The sequence below is a fragment of the Brassica rapa genome, unplaced genomic scaffold, assembly GCF_000309985.2.
Source record: "Brassica rapa cultivar Chiifu-401-42 unplaced genomic scaffold, CAAS_Brap_v3.01 Scaffold0456, whole genome shotgun sequence".
Lineage (NCBI taxonomy): Eukaryota > Viridiplantae > Streptophyta > Magnoliopsida > Brassicales > Brassicaceae > Brassica > Brassica rapa.
Genome location: NW_022610397.1, coordinates 1 through 20,718, shown reverse-complemented (window position 1 = coordinate 20,718; position 20,718 = coordinate 1). Strand labels below are relative to the sequence as shown.

General features: G+C 50.5%; 2 protein-coding genes across 2 annotated transcripts; both read left to right on the top strand.

The window, feature by feature from the left end:
* Positions 1 to 16,926: 16,926 nt before the first annotated feature.
* LOC117130408 lies at positions 16,927 to 18,222 on the top strand. The gene has a single exon (XM_033283282.1). It carries the CDS (start codon positions 16,927 to 16,929, stop codon positions 18,220 to 18,222), a length of 1,296 nt encoding a protein of 431 aa, XP_033139173.1.
* A 263-nt stretch (positions 18,223 to 18,485) lies between these two features.
* On the top strand, positions 18,486 to 19,543 carry LOC117130407. Its single transcript, XM_033283281.1, has 3 exons — positions 18,486 to 18,764; positions 18,868 to 19,015; positions 19,158 to 19,543. Exons 1-3 carry the CDS (start codon positions 18,486 to 18,488, stop codon positions 19,541 to 19,543), a joined length of 813 nt encoding a protein of 270 aa, XP_033139172.1.
* The last annotated feature ends 1,175 nt before the right edge of the window (positions 19,544 to 20,718 follow it).

Here is a 20,718-nt window from a genome sequence, read left to right as displayed (position 1 = left end):
TCCACGGGAAGGGTCAGCGTGCTGAGTCCAAGGACCAACGTGCTGATATGTGTACAGATGGACAGCCACGGACGTCCTGTGTATGCTGACAGGCACACACGGACACACACGGACACACACGGACAGCCACGGACGTCCTGCATGTGCTGACGGACACACACGGAAGTCATGTGTGTGCTGACGGACACCCAAGGACGTCCTGTGTGTACTGAACAGACAGCCCACGTGGGCCAAAATCACCCGAACAGTCCATGGGAAGGGTCAGCGTGCTGAGTCCGAGGACAAACGTGCTGATATGTGAACTGGCGGACACCCACGAACGTCTTGTGTGTACTGATTAGACAGCCCACGTGGGCCAAAATCACCCGAGCAGTCCACGGGAAGGGTCAGCGTGCTGAGTCCAAGGACCAGCGTGCTGAGTCCAAGGACCAGTGTGCTGATATGTGTACTGATGGACAGCCGTGGACGTCCTGTGTATGCTGACAGACACACAAGGACACAGACGGACAGCCACGGACGTCCTGTGTATGCTGACAGACACACACGGACACACACGGACGTCCTGTGTGTGCTGACGGACACACACGGACGTCATGTGTGTGCTGACGAACACCCACGGACGTCCTGTGTGTACTGAACAGACAGCCCACGTGGGCTAAAATCACCCGAACAGTCCACAGGAAGGGCCAGCGTGCTGAGTCCAAGGACCAGCGTGCTGATATGTGTACTGATGGACAGCCACAGACGACCTGTGTGTGCTGACGGACACACACAGACACACACAGACACACACGGACAGCCACGAACGTCCTGTGTGTGCTGACAGACTGCCACGGATGTCCTGGGTGTACTGAACAGACAGCCCACATGGGCCAAAATCACCCGAACATTCCACGGGAAGGGCCAGCGTGCTGAGTCCAAGGACCAGCATGCTGATATGTGTACTGATGGACAGCCACAGATGTCCTATGTGTGCAGTCGAACAAACACGGACGTCCTGTGTGTGTTGGGGGACACCCACGTTCGTCCTGTGTGTACTGAAAAGACAGCCCACATGGGCAAAAATCACCCAAAGAGTCCACGGGAAGGGTCAGCGTGCTGAGTCCAAGGCCAACGTGCTGATATGTGTACTGATGGACAGCCACGGACGTCCTGTGTGTGCTGACGGACACACACGAACACATACAGACAGCCACGAACGTCCTGTGTGTGCTGACGGACACACACGGACGTCCTGTGTGTGCTGAAGAACACCCATGGATGTCCTGTGTGTACTGAACAGGCAGGCCACGTGGGCCAAAATCACCCGAACAGTCCACGGGAAGGACCAGCGTGTTGAGTCCAAGGACCAGCGTGCTGATATGTGTACTGATGGACAGCCACAGACGTCATGTGTGTGCTAACGGACACACACAGATACACACAGACACACACGGACAGCCACAGACATCCTGTGTGCGCTGATGGACAGCCACAGACATCCTGTGTGCGCTGACGAACACCCACAAACGTCCAGTGTGTACTGAACAGACAACCCAAGTGGGCCAAAATCACCCGAACAGTCCAGGGGAAGGGCCAGCGTGCTGAGTCCAAGGACCAGCATTCTGATATGTGTACTGATGGACAGCCACGGACGTCTTGTGTGTGCAGACGGACAAACACAGACACACAGGGACGTCCTGTGTGTGGTGGGGGACACCCACGGACGTCCTGTGTCTACTGAACAGACAGCCCACATGGGCCAAAATCACCCGAACAGTCCACAGGAAGGGTCAGCGTGCTGAGTCCAAGGCCAACGTGCTGATATGTGTACTGATGGACAGCCACGGATGTCCTGTGTGTGCTGACGGACACGCACGGACACATACAGACAGCCATGAACTTCATGTGTGTTCTGACGGACACACACAGACGTCCTGTGTGTGCTGACGAACACCCACGGACGTCCTGTGTGTACTGAACAGACAGGCCACGTGGGCCAAAATCACCCGAACAGTCCACGGGAAGGGCCAGCGTGCTGAGTCCAAGGACCAGCGTGCTGATATGTGTACTGATGGACAGCCACGGACGTCCTGTGTGTGCAGACGGACACACACGGACACACACGGACAGCCACAGACGTCCTATGTGTGCTGGTAGACACCCACGGACGTTCTGTGTGTATTGAACAGACAGCCTACGTGGGCCAAAATCACCCAAACAGTCCACGGGAAGGGTCAGCGTGCTGACTCCAAGGACCAACGTGCTGATATGTGTACTGATGGACAGCCACGGACGTCCTGTGTGTGCTGATGGACACACACGGATACACACAGACAGCCACAGACGTCTTGTGTGTGCTGACGGACACACACAGACGTCCTGTGTGCTGACGGACACACACGAACGTCCTATCTATACTGAACAGACAGCCCACGTGGGCCAAAATCACCCAAACAGTCCACGGGAAGGGCCAGCGTAGTGAGTCCAAGGACCAGCGTGCTGATATGTGTATTGATGGACAGCCACGGACGTCCTGTGTGTGCTGACGGACACACACGGACACACTCGGACACACACGGACAGCCACGAACGTCCTGTGTGTGCTGACGGACAGCCAGAGACAGCCACGGACGTCCTGTGTGTGCTGGCAGACACCCACGTATGTCCTGTGTGTGCTGTGAGACACCCACGTGGGCTAAAAACACCCAAACAGTCCACGGGAAGGGCCAGCGTGCTGATATGTGTACTGATGGACAGCCACAGACGTCATGTGTGTACTGAACAGACAGCCCACGTGGGCCAAAATCACCCGAACAGTCCACGGGAAGTGTGGGAACCGAAATTCGCACTGTCGATTTCCGTTTAAATAAGGAATCTTGGAAAACCCTAATTTCTCAGAGGACCCGGATATCTGCTAATTACCACACGTCAAGCAATAAAAACACGAGAATAACAACGATAAAAATAAGGAATCGAAAAAGAGAGCAAAGAAGATCTTATTCCGAATCTGCGTATGAACGTTTACAACAAGGTATAAGCCTGGGCTCGAGCGCTGTCGGCGAGATTCCTAGTTCTAGCAACCCTAAGACGGCTAAACCTAATTGAGTCGCAGCTCGAAATAACAAAAATGGAAAATTGCCTAAATTGCTCTGAAAAATCCTCTCCCATGCTCCTCGCCTAGGACTCCTTATATACTAGCTCCAAGGTCGGTTTACGCTTTTACTCTTCTGCCCTTAAGCCGTCATAGCATAAAAATGGAGATATTCCATTTTTCCCGATCTTCACAATTATCTTCAAAACTTCCGTATTTATCTGCGGAAACTTGACATTTATCCTTCCTTGTGGACCAAGTGTAAACCGTGTTGTGGTTTACGGGCTTTTGGTTAAGAAATCGTAGGATGGGCCTCGAGTCGTGTTTTAGGTCCCTTTGGGCCGTCTTCCGACTCGACACGTTTACTACGATTTATTTTGATAAAGAACGAACTTTCCGCGGTTTCTAATCCGCAAAGTTTGATCGATGAGTTAGAATAGCGGAAAACATGGACTGAGCTTGCTATGGTCTTCGGGAGATAGCATTTGAAGGTTTGACGAGAATGCCTGGATTGGTTTCATATCGATTTTAGGAAGAGTTCGATCGCTACACAGCGACCAAACTTTGGCTCGACCCGGTCGCTACGTAGCGACCGAGCGGGATGAGCGCTCGGTCGCTACGTAGCGACCGAGTGAGATGCGCTCGGTCGCTACGTAGCGACCGAGCGGGATGAGCGCTTGGTCGCTACGTAGCGACCGAGCTTTGGTTCGATCTCGGTGGCTACGTAGCGACCGAGATTTGGCTTGACCTCGGTCGCTACATAGAGACCAAGCTTGGCTCGGGCTCGGTCGCTACGTAGAGACCGAGCGAGACGGACACTCGGTCGCTATGTAGCGACCGAGCTTGGCTCGGGCTCGGTCGCTATGTAGCGACCGAGTGAGACGAATGCTCGGTCGCTACGTAGCGACCGAGCGAGACAGATGCTCGGTCGCTATGTAGCGACCAAGCTTGGCTCGGGCTCGGTTGGCTGAGCTCGGTCGTTACGTAGCGACCGAGCGAGACAGATGCTCGGTCGCTACATAGCGACCGAGCTTGGGTCAGGCTCGGTCGCTACGTAGCGACCGAGTGGGACGGACATTTGGTCGCTGCATAATGACCTGTTTTGAGCTTTCGTCGGACGTCTCGATTCTTTCTTCCGTAAAGCTTTTTTGTAAGAAAGAATCTATTTCAAAAAGTATTCATCGGAGAAATTCTTATTTTCTTCCTCGGACGTTTTGAATGTTAAATTTGTCACAACCGTTTAGCCCGTTAGAGTTGTGACTCTAGCGGGCGGATAGATGACTTTGACAAGGTTAAGTTATCGAGAAATAAGCGTATTGGATGAAATTCACACTTTAAACTCTGCGGAAAAATGTTATCGAGACAGTATTCCGAACCCATACTTCTATAAGTAGTGAGCTCTAGTCATTCATTTTCTTCACACCTTCCCTTCTTCATTCCTTCAAAAACCTCTCTAGTTTCATACCTTTCCTTTCAACATGTCTTCCTCCCAAGGTGATAAGATAGATTCCGACGTCGAGATGGGCAAGGCCACTTCTCCGGCTCTGGTTCTGGCTTCTCCGGCTGAAGCGCCGGCTTGTGTTGCCGGTCATCTTTCCTTCCGAGAGAAACTAGTTCGTTGCCAGGCCGAGAAAGAACTGGCTCAAGCTGGCTCCGAGTTCCTGTCTTCTTCTGCCCAGGTCGTTGCCCCTGGTCATGGGATCGAGGTCATGGCTCCTCTTCCGCAAGCCCTACCTGCAGGATCTTCCACGACTCCGATCCTCGTCGAGGACCAGGAGAAAGCCGCTGGCTCTATACCTCCTCCTCCAGCCAGGAAAGAAATCGTTCTGGCGTTGCGCGCTCCTAGTGCGGTTCCGGTTGCTCAGCCTAAGCGTCGGAAGAGGAAACTTGCCAAGAGTGGTGATGGGGAAACTTCGCAGCAAGGTGGATTGAGCCTAGCATCGGGACTTCGCGGAAAGGTTTGTCTCTTGCTTGAATTCTTGATCATCTTATGTGCATTCTTTCTTGGACTTAGTCTTAAGAATTTTCACCGTTCGCAGTTCATATCGTTGATCGATGGGATGATCAGCGAGTGTGGTTCTGAGACCAGTCGCCTTTCCGGGGAGTTGGTGGAGCTTCAGGGCAGATGGTCTGAAACCGAGACCATGCTGACGGCTGTCAACGACTCTGATTCCGAGAAAGTGCCGAAGCTCGAGGTCGCAATAGGAGGGCTCGAGAGGGACCTTGGGAAGGCCAGAAAGGCCAAATCCTCGGAGGTGCATCGGCTCCAGCGTCAGATCGAGGGTGATGTGGGGCTAGCGAGCCGCGGGATCCAAGAGGCCACAGATGCTCTTCGCGCAGAGTTTCAGGCTCACTTGGCGAAGATTTCTGCTTCCCTGGGTTCTCTCGAGTGTATCCGGAGCAGAGACCTAGCTTTGGCGACGATTGTTGGGACGGCCATGGTTCGAGGAAACGTGCAAGCCAGTCTTAGGACATCAAGGCAAGCGTTCCATGGTCGAGAAAGAAGGTTAAGGACATAAGGAAACTTAGACTTAACCTTATACAAGCTAAGAGACAGCTAGGACGAGTAAGACGGTAACTGGACGAAGTGAACGAGTAGCTCGGCCAGCTCAATGAAGCTAGGTTCAGTTCACTCCAGCTCAGTCCCTACTAAGTCAGCTCCACTAGCTGGACTACTAGCTCACTCAGCTGAGGCAGCTGAGAGTCAGCTCATCTCAGCTAGACGGACTGACCGGGCTTTAGGCCGATGGTCCGAGTCCGGGTCAGTGGCGGGCTGTGAGGTCCGGCCATGAGGCCATGGGCTGTTGGGTCTTTGGACAAGGCCGTGGGCTAAGTCCAGGAGGCCTGGGGCGTGGGTTGGGCTTATGACCGACCCCAAACCCAATCAGAAAGGGCGAAGGGATACAAGTGGCCGAAAGGGGGCAACCCTTGGCCGATGGTGCCCATTCGCTAGCAAGTCGTGACTGTTCGTGGGGCAAGTCTTACCCCCTCGTTTTCTATAAATATGGGGGCTCTCTGGTCGATTTCATTATCCAATTCCAGAGTAAAATACTCAGAGAAAAACGTAGAGAGAAAGAAAGAGAGAAAGAGAGAGTTCCGGCCAAAAGAAAGGCCGATTGTGGTGGTGTTGTGTTCCGGCGACTCTGATCGTTTGAGAACTAACTCCGGTCAAGAATGGGAGATCAAGACAAGGAGGAGAGCATGGAGAACCACAGACGTGGTTCACAAGGTATGTGATGGGCCGTGGCTCCATCAGACCGAACGGACGGTCCATGCAACCGCACCGCGGCTCTGCTCGGTTCCTAAGTCCCATCCGGCTCTCCTTATCTGTTTCAATTCGTTTCTCTTCTCTTCTCTCTGGTAAAACGCGAAAGGTTGTGTTGGTTGAGTCCAAGGGACACGTCCCTAGACTTTGGCCGGACATAATCAAACCGCTAGCCTAGACACGGGTCGGTTAGTGGGATGATCCGATCGCACCAAGACTGGGCGGTTAGGACGAACGGTTGGGAATGACCCAAAGGGCACGAGTTGTCAAGAGTCATGAATGTACAAGAGGCACAAATGGCCAAAGGGTACATGTACCAAACGGTGTCTTTCGGGACAGGTTAGGACCGATCCTTATGGATCAGCTTATGGCTTGTCTAGTTAAGACAAGGTCACGGTTTATCTAAGACAAGGTAGAGTCGCAAGGTCTGACCGGTTTCTAACCCTTCCGGATTAGGCTTGAGGCTTACTCGGCCGATTGGATCCAGGCCTAAGGCCGGATCAGATAAGGGAGTCCGTTGGGCCATTGAGCCGGACACCATTGGCCGGTCGCACCTAGATTCTATCCGGTTAGACGGATTGGTCTTTGGGGACGATCCGGATCTGTTCGTGTGTTCTGTTTATCTATTCTGGACTATCTATCTGATTCTAAGTCAAGGGGTGGTTGGTTGAATGACTTAGGATACGGTAGGTAGGTTCATACGTTTTATGATTATGTTGACTGAGGTTTATCTAAGTTCTAGGAACCAAACCAAGCATTGTAGAATCAATCCGTTCTATTCTCGGTTTTGATTAATGCTTATCTGGTTGTGGTTTCAGGAACTAAGGATGGTTCTGGTCAAGCCAAGGAGCCGTGAAGGCTCGGTCAATGAGAGGCTGTGTAACGTATGGTTAGATGATGCTAGGGATGAACTATTGATTGTCTATGAGACTGTTAAGAAGTTGTGTATTGAATCTCATGTTTCTAAGTAATAAAAAGTTTATACATTATTATTCCGCTGTGCAATCTATTCCTTTGTTTAAGAACCTTATATTCGAATATGACTTGGTAAATAAAAGACTTAGAATGAATCAGACAAGCAAAGAAATTAATAAGTAAGCATTCGTATCCAGTTGGGTCGAGACACCAGGAACGGGTCTTACAAGTTGGTATCAGAGCATGCTTGATTCTAGGATAGGTGGGTTATGTAGTCCACACACACACACACGCAGCCAGCTGATTAGGTCTCACGGTGAGGTTTGATTGCTTTGTCTAGGGATTTTTTTGTTCTGTTTATGGTTAGTATGTTTTCTACAAACATTGTCTGAATCCTTAGGCTGGAAAAAGCAAATCGGGAAAGTCCCGAAGAAGTAAGAGAATGGCCGGTCAGTCTATCCAAGTGGCCGTGGACGGAACTAATCTGTCCGGTTTGCAAACTGATCCAGCCGCGGCTAATGCTGAAGATGTGTTGCCAACTGATCAGGCTAACCTTACAGGGATGCAAAAGGATGTTCAGGAACATCAGGAGAGTGATGAGGAAGTGGAATCCTCGAACGCTAACCGTGATGGTGGCCAGCGTGAGAAAGTGGCCGATGGTACGGCCAATGTAACCGCAACACTGTCCAAAGAGGACTTGTTAGAGGCCATGAAGGTAATGTGGACTCAGGTGGCGGCTATTGCCCAACTGTTCACGCCATTAGTGAACTCCTCGGTTGGCCAAGCTACGCCTGTGGCTACGACCACCCCCAACACCAATGGTCCAGTTGTGGAAACGGTCGAGGTGATCGAGATTGATCCACCAGAAAGGACCGGGAAAAAGGTGGACTATCTGAGTTTGCTTCAGCACATCTCCCGTCTAGGGACGAAGAATTTCTCAGGAAGCACCGATCCTATTGAGGCAGACGAGTGGAGGAGTAGGCTAGTCCGAAACTTCAGCTCAACTCGTTGTCCCGAGGATTACAAGAGAGACATTGCGGTTCACTTCCTGGAAGGGGACGCGCATAAATGGTGGCTGGCTGTGAACAAGCGCACCAATGGAAGTCTCCAGAGTTTTGCGGATTTTGAAGATGAATTCAACCGCAAATACTTTCCTGCAGAGGCTTGGGACCGTCTGGAAGGTAGATTCCTAGACCTTACCCAAGGCCACAGGGCCGTACGTGAGTACGAAGAGGAGTTCAACCGGCTCCGACGGTTTGTTGGAAGGGAACTTGAGGACGAGACAGTCCAGGTTCGTCGGTTCATTCGAGGCTTAAGGCCGGAGCTGAGAACCCACAGTTTCATCTGCACCTTCAGCACCGTCGGAGAGCTGGTTGAACGTGTAGCTCTTTTGGAGTCTAACTTGGCCGAAGAAGCCAAGCTTAAGACGAAGTCGCAGTCTGTCCCGACGGGTAAGACTAACGACCGAAAGAGGAAGTGGGACCAGGTTGACGGAGGCAAGGCCTCTAGTGGACGACCTGAATGTCCCAAGTGTGGTAAGAACTATCCAGGTGAATGCTGGAAAGCCACGGGAGCTTGTGTGAGATGTGGCAGCTTGGATCATTCCATCCGAGATTGCACTCGACCAAGCCGGACTCAGGGCCAATCCAGTGGCAGCGGCTCTCGAACTTGTTTCCATTGCGGCCAAAGCGGACACTTCCAAAGTGAATGCCCTAAGCGGCAAGGAGGACAAGGGAAGGGTCGTGGAGACACAGGAAAGTCGACCCAGAGCAGGCAGACCACAACACCAAGGGTGTGTGAGCTGTCCCGAGACGACGGCGCTTCTGGATTGTTTGATTCGATCTCTGGTAATTTCTGAATTTATCTGTTTACATTCAATAGAATGCTTGGTCTGGAACCTAGAGTGGCTAGGGGATTCTGATGTGGGTCTCTTATAGGGACCCTCATGATTGGTGGTGTTGAAACCCACGTACTTTTCGACACAGGGGCTACACATAGTTTTGTGAGCCCGGTGGTCGGAAAGGGTCTGTTCTGCCTCTGTTATGGGGATAATTCGAGACTAGTGAGGGCGGCCGGTGGGCAAATCATGCATTCACTAGGGCTCATGACTAATATCCTGGTAATGATCCAGGAGAAAAATCTGCCTGTAGATCTGATTGTGTTGCGCCTACAGAATCACGATGTGATCCTAGGCATGGATTGGTTGGGAAAGTATCGGGCCACTCTCGACTGCCACAGAGGATGTGTACGGTTGGAGACTAGACCTCACCCGATCTAGTACCAAAGTCTGAATATGAGTCCAGCTCTGGATAGAGTAGTGGTGTCAGAAATCCGAGCAGAACGGATGCTTAGACGGGGTTGTGAAGCATATTTGACCACAATTACCACTATGGAGCATGGCAGGTCTGATGATCAGAAAGATCTATCTGAGGACCCGTTGGTGTCTGAGTTCCCAGATGTGTTCCGTTCGCTACAGGGTGTCCCCCCTGATAGGTCGGATCCATTTACGATTGAACTAGAACCAGGGACAGCTCCGCTGTCCAAGAGTCCGTATCGAATGGCTCCAGCCGAGATGGCCGAGCTAAAGAAGCAATTACAAGAATTGCTGGACAAGGGTTCATACGTCCAAGTAGCTCTCCTTGGGGTGCACCAGTCCTCTTTGTGAAAAAGAAGGATGGTAGCATGCGTCTGTGTATTGACTATCGAGGGTTGAACAGGGTTACTGTGAAGAACAAGTACCCGTTGCCCAAAATAGACGAGTTGTTGGATCAACTCAAAGGAGCCAAGTGGTTTTCTAAGATTGATTTGGCCTCAGGGTATCATCAGATCCCTATAAAGCCAAATGATATTAGAAAGACAGCAATCCGGACCAGGTACGGCCACTACGAGTTGGTGGTTATGCCATTCGGTCTGACCAATGCGCCTGCTGCATTCATGAAAATGATGAACAGTGTGTTCCGAGACTTCCTGGACGAATCAGTGATCATCTTCATTGATGATATCCTGATTTACTCCAAGGATGAGGAATCTCATCGGAAACACCTGAGAGCCGTGCTGGAACGATTACGGGAACACAAGCTCTATGCAAAACTCAGTAAATGCAGTTTTTGGCAGAAGAGCATTGGGTTTCTCGGCCACATTGTGTCCGGTGAGGGCGTCTCGGTGGATCCAGAGAAGATCAGGGCAATCAAGGATTGGCCTCGACCACGCAGTGCCACGGAAGTCAGAAGCTTCCTAGGGCTGGTAGGTTATTATAGAAAGTTTGTGAAAGGATTCGCAAACTTGGCTCAGCCTATGACACGGTTGACCGGGAAGGACGTTAAGTTCACATGGTCTGAGGAGTGTGGGAAATGTTTTTCCGTGCTTAAGGACATGCTGACTAGCGCACGCATTTTGGTTCTTCCAGGGCCGACCAACCCTATGAGGTTTATACGGACGCGTCCATAACAGGACTAGGTTGCGTATTAACCCAGCATGGGAAGGTCATCGCCTATGCGTCAAGGCAGTTGAGAAAACATGAGGGAAACTACCCCACCCATGACCTTGAAATGGCTGCGGTAGTGTTCGCCTTAAAGATTTGGCGATCATACTTGTATGGTGCCAAGGTTCAGATACTTCCGGACCATAAGAGTCTTAAATATATATTCACCCAGCCTGAGTTAAACTTAAGGCAGAGAAGGTGGATTGAGTTTGTAGCTGATTACGATCTGGATATCACCTATCATCCGGGAAAGGCTAATCTGGTCGCAGATGCCTTGAGCCGGAGAAGGGCCGACGTATCAGCCGAACGAGAAGCGGACGACCTGGACGGTACGGTTTGTGCCCTACGGTTGAACGCATCAACCAAAGAGTCTGAACCACTCGGATTAGAGGCGGTCAATCAGGCCGACCTGCTTACCCGAATTCGGTTGGCTCAAGGTCAGGACAACAACCTGAACAAGGTTGCTCAGAATGATAGGACGGAGTACCAAACTGCAAAGGATGGTACCATCCTAGTAAACGGTCTGATCAGTGTTCCTAATGATAGAAGTCTAAAGGAAGAGATTATGAGGGAGGCTCATAAGTCCAGATTCTCGGTTCATCCTGGTGCGACCAAGATGTACCAGAAACCTTAAGAAGTTCTATCATTGGATCCGTATGAAGGCAGATGTCGCGGAGTGGGTGGCCAAGTGTTCCACCTGCCAACTCATCAAAGCAGAACATCAAGTGCCTAGTGGGTTATTGCAAAGCTTGCCTATTCTGGAACGGAAATGGGATCACATCACAATGGACTTTGTGACTGGGTTCCCTACCATGAGGAGTAAGAAAGATGCGGTTTGGGTTGTTGTTGATCGCCTGACCAAATCAGCACACTTCCTGGCTATCAAAAAGTCGGATGGGGTAGATCAGATTGTACGTAAGTACATTGATGAGATCGTCCGACTACATGGTGTGCCGGCAAGCATAGTTTCAGATAGGGATTCAAGGTTCACATCTTACTTCTGGAGGGCTTTCCAAAAGGCTTTAGGAACAAGAGAGAACATGAGTACAGCCTATCACCCACAGACGGATGGACAGTCTGAAGAACGATCCAGACATTGGAAAATATGTTGCGAGCATGTGTTCTAGACTGGGGTGATTCCTGGGAGAAACATCTACCTCTGGTAGAATTTGCTTACAATAATAGCTTCCCTAGTAGTATTGGCATGTCGCCATACGAAGCTCTGTATGGGCGTCCATGCATGACACCCTTATACTGGACCAAAGTTGGGGAACGCAGCATGATTGGTCCGGAGATTGTCGAAGAGACAACCAAAAATATCAAGTTCTTGAGAGACAAGATGAGACAGGCACAAGACCGCCAAAAGAACTTTGCAGATCGAAGAAGGAAAGATCTCGAGTTTCAAGTAGGTGACTTGGTGTATCTCAAAATGATTACCTTCAAAGGACGAGTCCAGATTTCCGGAAGACGGAAGTTAGATCCGAGATACTTGGGGCCGTTCAAGGTCATTGAAAGAGTTGGGATGGTGGCCTACAAGTTGGACTTGCCGGCCAAGATGGACGCATTTCATAATGTGTTCCACGTCTCCCAACTTCGGAAATGTTTGACGGACCAAGACATCGCTCTTCTTGCCATTCCAGACGATCTTGGTAAGAACCTAACCTTGGAAACGAGGCCAGTTCGAATTATAGATAGGATGGAAAAAGCAACAAGGAAGAAGACGGTCCAGATGGTCAAGGTCGTCTGGGACTGTAATGGTCAGGATATAATCACTTGGGAAACCGAAGCTAGAATGAAAGCAGAGTACCCAGAGTGGTTGGATCAGTTTGTTTCCGAGGAAGCATTTGCTTCGAGGACGAATCCATCCCAAGGGGGGTAGACTTGTCACGCCCCCAATCCCGAATAGGATTGTTGGGACGGCCATGGTTCGAGGAAACGTGCAAGCCAGTCTTAGGACATCAAGGCAAGCGTTCCATGGTCGAGAAAGAAGGTTAAGGACATAAGGAAACTTAAAATTAACCTTATACAAGCTAAGAGACAGCTAGGACGAGTAAGACGGTAACTGGACGAAGTGAACGAGTAGCTCGGCCAGCTCAATGAAGCTAGGTTCAGTTCACTCCAGCTCAGTCCCTACTAAGTCAGCTCCACTAGCTGGATACTAGCTCACTCAGCTGAGGCAGCTGAGAGTCAGCTCATCTCAGCTAGACGGACTGTCTGGGCTTTAGGCCGATTGTCCGGGTCCGGGTCAGTGGCGGGCTGTGAGGTCCGGCCATGAGGCCATGGGATGTTGGGTCTTTGGAAAAGGCCGTGGGCTAAGACCGACCCCAAACCCAATCAGAAAGGGCGAAGGGATGCAAGTGGCCGAAAGGGGACAACCCTTGGCCGATGGTGCCCATTCGCTAGCAAGTCGTGCCTGTTCGTGGGGTAAGACTTACCCCCTCGTTTTCTGTAAATATGGGGGCTCTCTGGTCGATTTCATTATCCAATTCCAGAGTAAAATACTCAGAGAAAAACGTAGAGAGAAAGAAAGAGAGAAAGAGAGAGTTCCGGCCAAGAGAAAGGCCGATTGTGGTGGTGTTGTGTTCCGGCGACTCTGATCGTTTGAGAACTAACTCCGGTCAAGAATGGGAGATCAAGACAAGGAGAAGAGCATGGAGAACCCAGACGTGGTTCACAAGGTATATGATGGGCCGTGGCTCCATCAGACCGAACGGACGGTCCATGCGACCGCACCGCGGCTCTGCTCGGTTCCTAAGTCCCATCCGACTCTCCTTATCTGTTTCAATTCATTTCTCTTCTCTTCTCTCTGGTTAAACGCGAAAGGTTGTGTTGGTTGAGTCCAAGAGACACGTCCCTAGACTTTGGCCGGACATAATCAAACCGCTAGCCTAGACACGGTTTGGTTAGTGGGATGATCCGATCGCACCAAGACTGGGCGGTTAGGACGAACGGTTGGGAATGACCCAAAGGGCACGAGTTGTCAAGAGTCATGAGTGTCCAACAGGCACAAATGGCCAAAGGGTACATGTTCCAAACGGTGTCTTTCGGGACAGGTTAGGACCGATCCTTATGGATCAGCTTATGGCTTATCTAGTTAAGACAAGGTCACGGTTTGTCTAAGCCAAGGTAGAGTCGCAAGGTCTGACCGGTTGCTAAGCCTTTCGGATTAGGCTTGAGGCTTACTCGGCCGATTGGATCCAGGCCTAAGGCCGGATCAGGTAAGGGAGTCCGTTGGGCCATTGAGCCGGACTCCATTGGCCGGTCGCACCTAGATTCTATCCGGTTAGACGGATTGGTCTTTGGGGACGATCCGGATCTGTTCGTGTGTTCTGTTTATCTATTCTGGACTATCTATCTGATTCTAAGTCAAGGGGTGGTTGGTTGAATGACTTAGGATACGGTAGGTAGGTTCATACGTTTTATGATTATGTTGACTGAGGTTTATCTAAGTTCTAGGAACCAAGCCAAGCATTGTAGAATCAATCCGTTCTATTCTCGGTTATGATTAATGCTTATCTGGTTGTGGTTTCAGGAACTAAGGATGGTTCTGGTCAAGCCAAGGAGCCGTGAAGGCTCGGTCAGTGAGAGGCTGTGTAACGTGTGGTTAGATGATGCTAGGGATAAACTAGTGATTGTCTATGAGACTGTTAAGAAGTTGTGTATTGAATCTCATGTTTCTAAGTAATACAAAGTTTATAAATTATTATTCCGCTGTGCAATCTATTCCTTTGTTTATGAACCTCATATTCGAATATGACTTAGTAAAGAAAAGACTTAGAATGAATCAGACAAGCAAAGAAATTAATAAGTAAGCATTCGTATCCAGTTGGGTCGAGACACCAGGAACGGGTCTTACAAGACTCCCCCGACTTTGGAGGCCGAAGAGGCCCGACTGTCCGGTTGCAAGGGAGATATGGCGGCCGTGGATGGAGATTTTGATCTCATCTTGGCTGACCTGAAATCCGCGTGCTTCCTTCCGACGTGTTCAGAAGACCCAGAGGGGAAAGACCCGATGGTCGGAGAAAACGGAGGTGACGTGGCTCCAGGCTCGGACGAGGCAGCGGGTGAAGAGGGGGCGTGAGTTCTAATGTTTTTATGTTTCGGCCTTGAATGGCCTTGTTTTGTATTTCGGGACTGGCCGTGTGTGGCTTTAAATCCCTGCCGCTCTGCGGCTTTTTTTATGATAAGATAATCAAATGGCACTTTTTATGAGTTTGTGTATAGTGGGGAGGAAGGTGATGAGTTGTCGTCTCATATCCTTCTTCGATTGTGAAATGTTTTATTCGAGATCTGTTTCGAGAGTTCTTCCGCGAGATGTGAACTCTGCGGGGGTGCTGAAGATGTCCAATATAAACATAGAGGCATGGTTTAAGAATCTCTTATCTTTCGATATCATGCCTTGAGATGTTAGAGACCAGTGCGCTGGGTTTAGGGCAAGACCTAGGTTTACTTTCGGTTTAAGGATTGTGGGGTGACTAGCCGGCTATCGTTTTCCTGTTGCGACTTCTTCCTGATTCGTATCGATTTAAAGTCCGCGATAGGTTCTCAGCTTATACGACTTGTTTGATGCGAATCGAGCATCTCTCCGGAGACCGGAAGTGCTGGACCAAAATTTCGGATTTCATTTATAGCGGTATTATCCTTGTGTCGGAAGTAAGAGAGTCATCTTCGTGAGATGGCTATGTTTGTTTAGGATGTTTGTGAGTTCGATGTGATCAGCATCGGACTTGGTGGCGCGTGACGTTATTTCGAATTTTCGGGCAAAATAAGTGTTTATGTGTGCATATATATGTCTTTTTTGTGACGGAGGTTTCGTCTGTTCGGAAGACATGAACTTTGAGGCATCTTTTGCGACGTCTCGCGATGCTAAAGGTTGCTTCTCCTAAACGGTCGACTAATTTCCGAAGACCTCGTACTGATTTTACGGGTGAAGATGTTTTGTCTGTGCTGACGGACGTCTTGTCTGTGCTGATATGTGTACTGATGGACAGCCACGGACGTCCTGTCTGTGCTGACGGACACACACAGACACACACGGACAGCCACAGACGACCTGTGTGTGCTGACGGATACACACTGTTACAGGCTGGAATTCAGGGTGGGCAAGATGGATGATGGAAGCTTGATGGATTGACCAAATATATGATCGGGTGGGTGTTATGAATTGAATCCGAGATGTGTAGGGGATGAATTTAACCACCCCACAAGGCCCAAAGAATAGAAGGCCTGGCCCGGATTGGGTAAAGCGATGGCTCGGTTAGTCGGCTCAAGAGTCAGGCCTCTCGGCTTGTCTCTAGAGTACTTTTAGTCGATCATCATCGACTAAAGTATATTCGGCTTGGTGGCTGCTCGGATGCATATAGGCCCTTCGGCCCAGCAGGGGAGGCCCGTAAAGATGGCGTAAGCTAGGTCAAGGATGGAGCATCAGGACGACTATATAAAGGAAAAGGGAAGCGACAAGAGAAGGATCCAAAACTCTTGACTAACACTTGGTGGCTAGATTAGGGTTTTCACCTCTTCTTCATCTCACCGTTATTTGTACTTTTCCGGTAGCTCTTCGAGCCACCGGCTTTCTTTCTGTCGCATTCTTCTCATTTCCTTTGTAACCGACTGAACGTTCTCTCCGACCATTAATAAGACGTCTTTGTTAAACCCACATCTTCTTTATCACCGTTCCATTCAAACAGTTGGCGCCCACTGTGGGGCCTCTAACAAAGTAACGTAGCACTATGGTTGTTAGCAACGACAGTTCTTCGTCGGGCGAGGAGCGCGAAGCTCTCGAGGTGACGCCGGCTCCAGAGGCGACACCTACGCTGATGCCAGCAGCTCCACTGACCCCTCCTGCGTCCATGGAGACTATCCTGGCACGCCTTGCCCAACAAGAGGCGGCGCAGAAGGCGGCGGTTGACCAGATCACGGCATTAGCAAAGATCCTCGCAATATCGTCGACACTTGTTCGCCACAGATCGAACAACCAGCGTAGCACCTACGCGGGACAACGACCGCCAAAACACCGATAACGACATCAACGCACACACCACAAGCGAACTAGCCACGTTGAAACAGTCGGTCCTCGATATCAACTCGAAGATCCACCAGGTGACGACGTCCGCACCCTAAATCGAGCATGTGCTCACGTAATCTCTTCGTACACCCTTCACGCAAAAGGTTACTAGTGTGCGGCTCCAGAAGATGGAGAAGCTCCGTCTCCCCACCTTCAAAGGTCTCTCTGACCATTCTACTCACGTCACGTATTTCAACATAGCGATGCAACGCGCGAACCTAACCAACGAAGAAAAAGACGCCGGCTTTTGCCAACTCTTCGTCAAAACCCTAGAAGGACCCGCCCTCACTTGGTTCACCGGCCTCAGAGAGAACTCCATCGACTGTTTCCACGACCTCTCGGCGGCCTTTCTCAAGAACTATATCATGTTCACTAACCAAGAAGCGACCGTATCAGATTTGTGGAACCTCACTCATGCCAACGGCCAAAGCCTCCGCGACTTCATGGAGAAGTTTAAGGCTATTGTCTCGAAGATTGATATTCCGGATCATATCGCCGTTGAATCTTTGATGAACACCTTGCACGTCAAATCCTCATTCCGTCAGGATCTCTACCAATACCCGACAAAATCTGTCTCTGACGCCATTGCTCGCTCTCACAACTTTATCCGCATGGAAGAAGACACAAGAGCGAAGTTCACAAAAGAAGCGGCAGCAAAACAGCAACCCGCCCGAACAAATGACACCCGCCCCGAGCCCGAACAGCACTCCTCCGGTGGAAAGACCACTCAAAAGCGAGGCTACGTCAGCTCGGTTGATGATGAGGAATCCCCAAAATCAGCAGCTGTCATGCGAGAAAAAGGCTGGAACCACTGGGATCGAGATTCCGCTCAGAAGCAGTTAAGTTCATCCGAACCAGTGAGCTCGAACTCCGAGGAACCGAAAAAATGGTGCCTCTACCACAAAAGGGATTCCCATGATACGAAGGAATGCAAGGTCCTCATCGGGCAGTTTTTCGACGAAATCACCAATGGGACAATCCAGATGCCCGCTTCTCCACAGACACCAAAAAACAGCAAAAGCTGGAGCAAGAATAAGGAGAAGAAGGCCCAGAAGTCTCAGAAGAACACGCCCCAGAGCGAGGAGAGAGCAAGCCCTGAGCGCGCGCCCGTCAACAACGTCGGCCCCGCCGACGATTCATCAGAAGACGAACATCCGCGTCGGCGGCGACGAGTGGAAGTCATACTCTCTCGACCTTGTGACTCCTCCGAAGACGACGCCCCGACAGCGCAACCAGATCTGCGCGATAAACTGAACAACAAGGACAAGCAACCTCTCGCTCCCTCGGCAACAGACGGAGACCTACGCACTCTCCTAAAGCGAAAGAGCGCCACGAAGACAAACACAGGAACCGCCGACCTCCGTGCGACCATCTCAAAGAGCAACGCCCAGCGAGTCAGTCAAATTAGCGACCTTCGTGACTAGCTCAATTCAAAATCCGACGATCTGCGAGTCCAGCTCAACTGTTCGAAAGGGTCCGATCTGCGACGACGTCTCGAATCAAAGAAGAAACAGCCCGCAAAAACTCCCGAATTTGAGAACACAACTGACGATTTGAGGAAGCAACTGGAATCAGTGCGGGCTAACCGAGCCCCGCACATTAACGTCATAATGGGCGGATCACCACCTTGCGGAGACTCGGTTCGGGCCGTCAAAGATTACAAACGCCAAGAAACCACCTCTCAGAAATGCCCCTTCCAGTCGAAAATGATCACGAGATCACTTTTTCGGCACTCGACACCAAGGGCGTCCACATGCCCCATAACGATCCTCTCCTTATCGACCTTGATATCGGTGAGTGCTTAGTCACAAAAGTCCTTATCGATACCGGTAGCTCGGTCGATCTCATCTTCCGCGACACACTCGACAAGATGGGCGTTGATTTGAGAGATATGAAACCTTCCTCTCGCACGCTCAGCGGCTTCAATGGAGCCTCGGATCAAATGATCGGGACGATTCGTTTTCCGGTATACGCAGGTGGTATAACCTGAAACGTCAAGTTCTCCGTCATCCGCGCAAAAGCACCCTATAATGCCATACTCGGAACACAATGGCTGCATTCCATGAAAGCTGTTCCTTTCGACTTACCATCAATGCGTCAAGTTTCCCGGAAAAGATGGCAAAACGCAGACGATCCGCGGAGACCAACAAGCCGCGAGAGAACTGCTGATCGCTACTGTCAAGATGCAACAACAAAATTCCCTTGTCAACTCCGTTGGTAAACCGATCCACAAGATCTATCGCCAAAGGAGGAAGTTCGCGAAGTCGCGATCGACGAGTCCGATCCATCAAAAATTATCCGAGTTGGCGTCCACTTGTCCGACGATATCTGTTCAAGGATCATCTCTTTCATCAAATAGAACGCTTCGACGTTCTCCTGGAAGACCTCCGACATGAAGGGAATCGACCCCGCATTACCTCCCATGAACTGCACGTCGATCCGACATTCAAACCCATCCGACAGAAGCAACGAAAACTCGGGCCAGAACGATCTAAAGCTGTAAACGAAGAAGTCAATAGGCTTCTCGATGCGGGTTTCATTACCGAAGTCCGGTATCCCAAGTGGCTGGCTAATCCGGTTGTCGTCAAGAAGAAAAATGTCAAATGGCGCATATGCGTCGATTTCACGGACCTCAACAAGGCATGCCCAAAGGACAGTTACCCACTTCCTCACATCGAACGCCTCGTCGAATCAACTGCAACGCTACCCTTCATGGACGCTTTTTCGGGTACAACCAGATCTTGATGCATCCCGACGACCGCGAGAAAACAACATTCATCATGGACAGAGGGACCTATTGCTACAAGATGATTCCCTTTGGGCTAAAAACGCCGGGGCGACTTATCAACGACTCGTCAACCGAAGTTTCTCTGATCAGCTCGGCAACACCATGGAGTGTATATCGATGACATGTTAGTCAAATCACTCAAAGCCGACGATCAACTAAGCAACTTACGCGACTGCTTCAAGATCTTGAACGACTATGGATGAAGCTCAACCCGGCCAAGTGTACCTTTGGTGTCACCTCGGTGAATTCCTCGGGTACATTGTCACTCAGCGAGGATCGAAGCTAATCCCAAACAAATCTCGGCGATCCTCGACCTTCCCAGCCAAAGAACAGCCGTGAAGTGCAGCGACTAACCGGACGTATAGCAGCTCTAACCAGGTTCATTTCGCGGTCAACCGATAATGTCTCCCCTTCTACGAACTACTAAGGGGCAACAGAGGTTCGTCTGGGACGAAAAATGCGAGGAGGCGTTCAACCAACTCAAGCACTACCTCACAACCCCCCCCCCCAGTACTATCGAAGCCGGAAGCCGGCGACACATTGTCTCTCTACATAGCCCGTCACATCTTCCGCCTCAGCAGCGTACTCATTCGAGAAGATCAGGAGAGCAGAAACCAATCTTTACACAAGTAAAAGAATGACCGAGCCGGAGACGAGATACCCAACACTCGAAAAGATGCCTTAGCTGTCGTCACCTCGGCCAGAAAACTGCGACCCTACTTTCAGTCGCACACGATCGAAGTACATCTAATCAACCGCTCAAACGGTTATGCAGAATACTAACCAATCGGACGGTTGACTAAATGGGGATGGAGCTGAGCGAACATGACATCGTGTACAAGAATCGCACAGCAGCAAAGTCACAGGTCTTCGCCGACTTCTTGATCGAGTTAACGCCAGAGCTGGAGCAAGGACCTCATCCTACCAATGTAAACTGGCTCCTACACGTAGACTTCATCCACGAGTAAAGGTTCGGGAGCGGGGGTGCAACTGCAAATCACCGACAGGAGAACTCATCCGTCAATCATTCAGTTTTGGTTTCGCGGCATCGAACAACGAAGCTGATACGAATCCCTTATCGCCGGACTCCGTCTTGCCAAGGCATGAAAGCCAAAGGGATCAGCACTTACTG